Genomic DNA, 1,065 nt, shown 5'->3' on the forward strand with positions numbered 1-1,065 from the left:
AGGAGACCTTCGGAGTCCTGAGGTTGAGAATAAATCAAGCCCCCTTATTGCTGTAGATGGCGGTAGCGCACGTCTTGAGCAAACACCTCAAAAATAGAAGAAGAAGGAGGGGACAACGCCCCCTTAGGAGACCCAACTTGAGCCCACGCTTTTGCATTGAGTGGGCGTGGTTTGCGTTATCTTCCTCTTATCCAGTATTTTTGTCTCAGCTCTCCTCTTTGGAAACCACTGCACTTGGACACTCAGCACTTTCCATCATTATGTCTGAAGTGAACTCTACTCTACTGTACTCTACTATACTCTACTATTCTACACTACTGTACTCTACTGTACTCTACTGTACTCTACTCTACTCTACTCTACTGTACTGTACTGTACTCTTCTCTACTCTACTACTCTACTCTACTGTACTCTACTGTACTCTACTCTACTCTACTCTACTCTACTCTACTCTACTCTACTCTACTCTACTCTACTCTACTGTACTCTACTCTACTCTTCTCTACTCTACTCTACTCTACTGTACTGTACTGTACTCTTCTCTACTCTACTCTACTTAACTCTATTATATTCTACGCTAGTCTCCTCTACTCTACTCTACTCTCCTCCACTCCTCAGGTGATCTCTTTACCCAGCAGGAGATGGAGGAGATGTTATCAGCTGCTCTACTATAACATACTGTACTTTACTATATTATATTATATTATATTATATTATATTATATTATATTATATTATATTATATTATATTATATTATATTATATTATATTATATTGTATTATATTATATTGTATTATATTATATTATATTATATTATATTATATTATATTATATTATATTATATTATATTATATTATATTATATTCACCTCCTCAGGTGAGCCGTTTACCCAGGAGGAGATGGAGATGTTATCAGCTGCTCTACTATAACATAATATACTGCACTTTACTGTATTATATTAAATTAAATTAAATTATATTATATTATATTATATTATATTATATTATCCTCCTCAGGTGAGCCGTTTACCCAGGAGGAGATGGAGGAGATGTTATCAGCTGCTCT

General features: G+C 34.9%; 1 protein-coding gene across 1 annotated transcript in view; it reads left to right on the forward strand.

Annotated features, from left to right (window-relative positions):
* efcab2 (EF-hand calcium binding domain 2) overlaps positions 1-1,065 on the forward strand; it is an 11,294-nt gene that overhangs the window by 7,818 nt on the left and 2,411 nt on the right. The window contains exon 7 of the mRNA XM_063193273.1: positions 877-907. Coding sequence (XP_063049343.1) covers positions 877-907 — 31 coding nt within the window. The remainder of the gene's footprint in view (positions 1-876; positions 908-1,065) is intronic.

This window comes from Engraulis encrasicolus, unplaced genomic scaffold (genome assembly GCF_034702125.1).
Source record: "Engraulis encrasicolus isolate BLACKSEA-1 unplaced genomic scaffold, IST_EnEncr_1.0 scaffold_33_np1212, whole genome shotgun sequence".
Classification (NCBI taxonomy): Eukaryota; Metazoa; Chordata; class Actinopteri; order Clupeiformes; family Engraulidae; genus Engraulis; species Engraulis encrasicolus.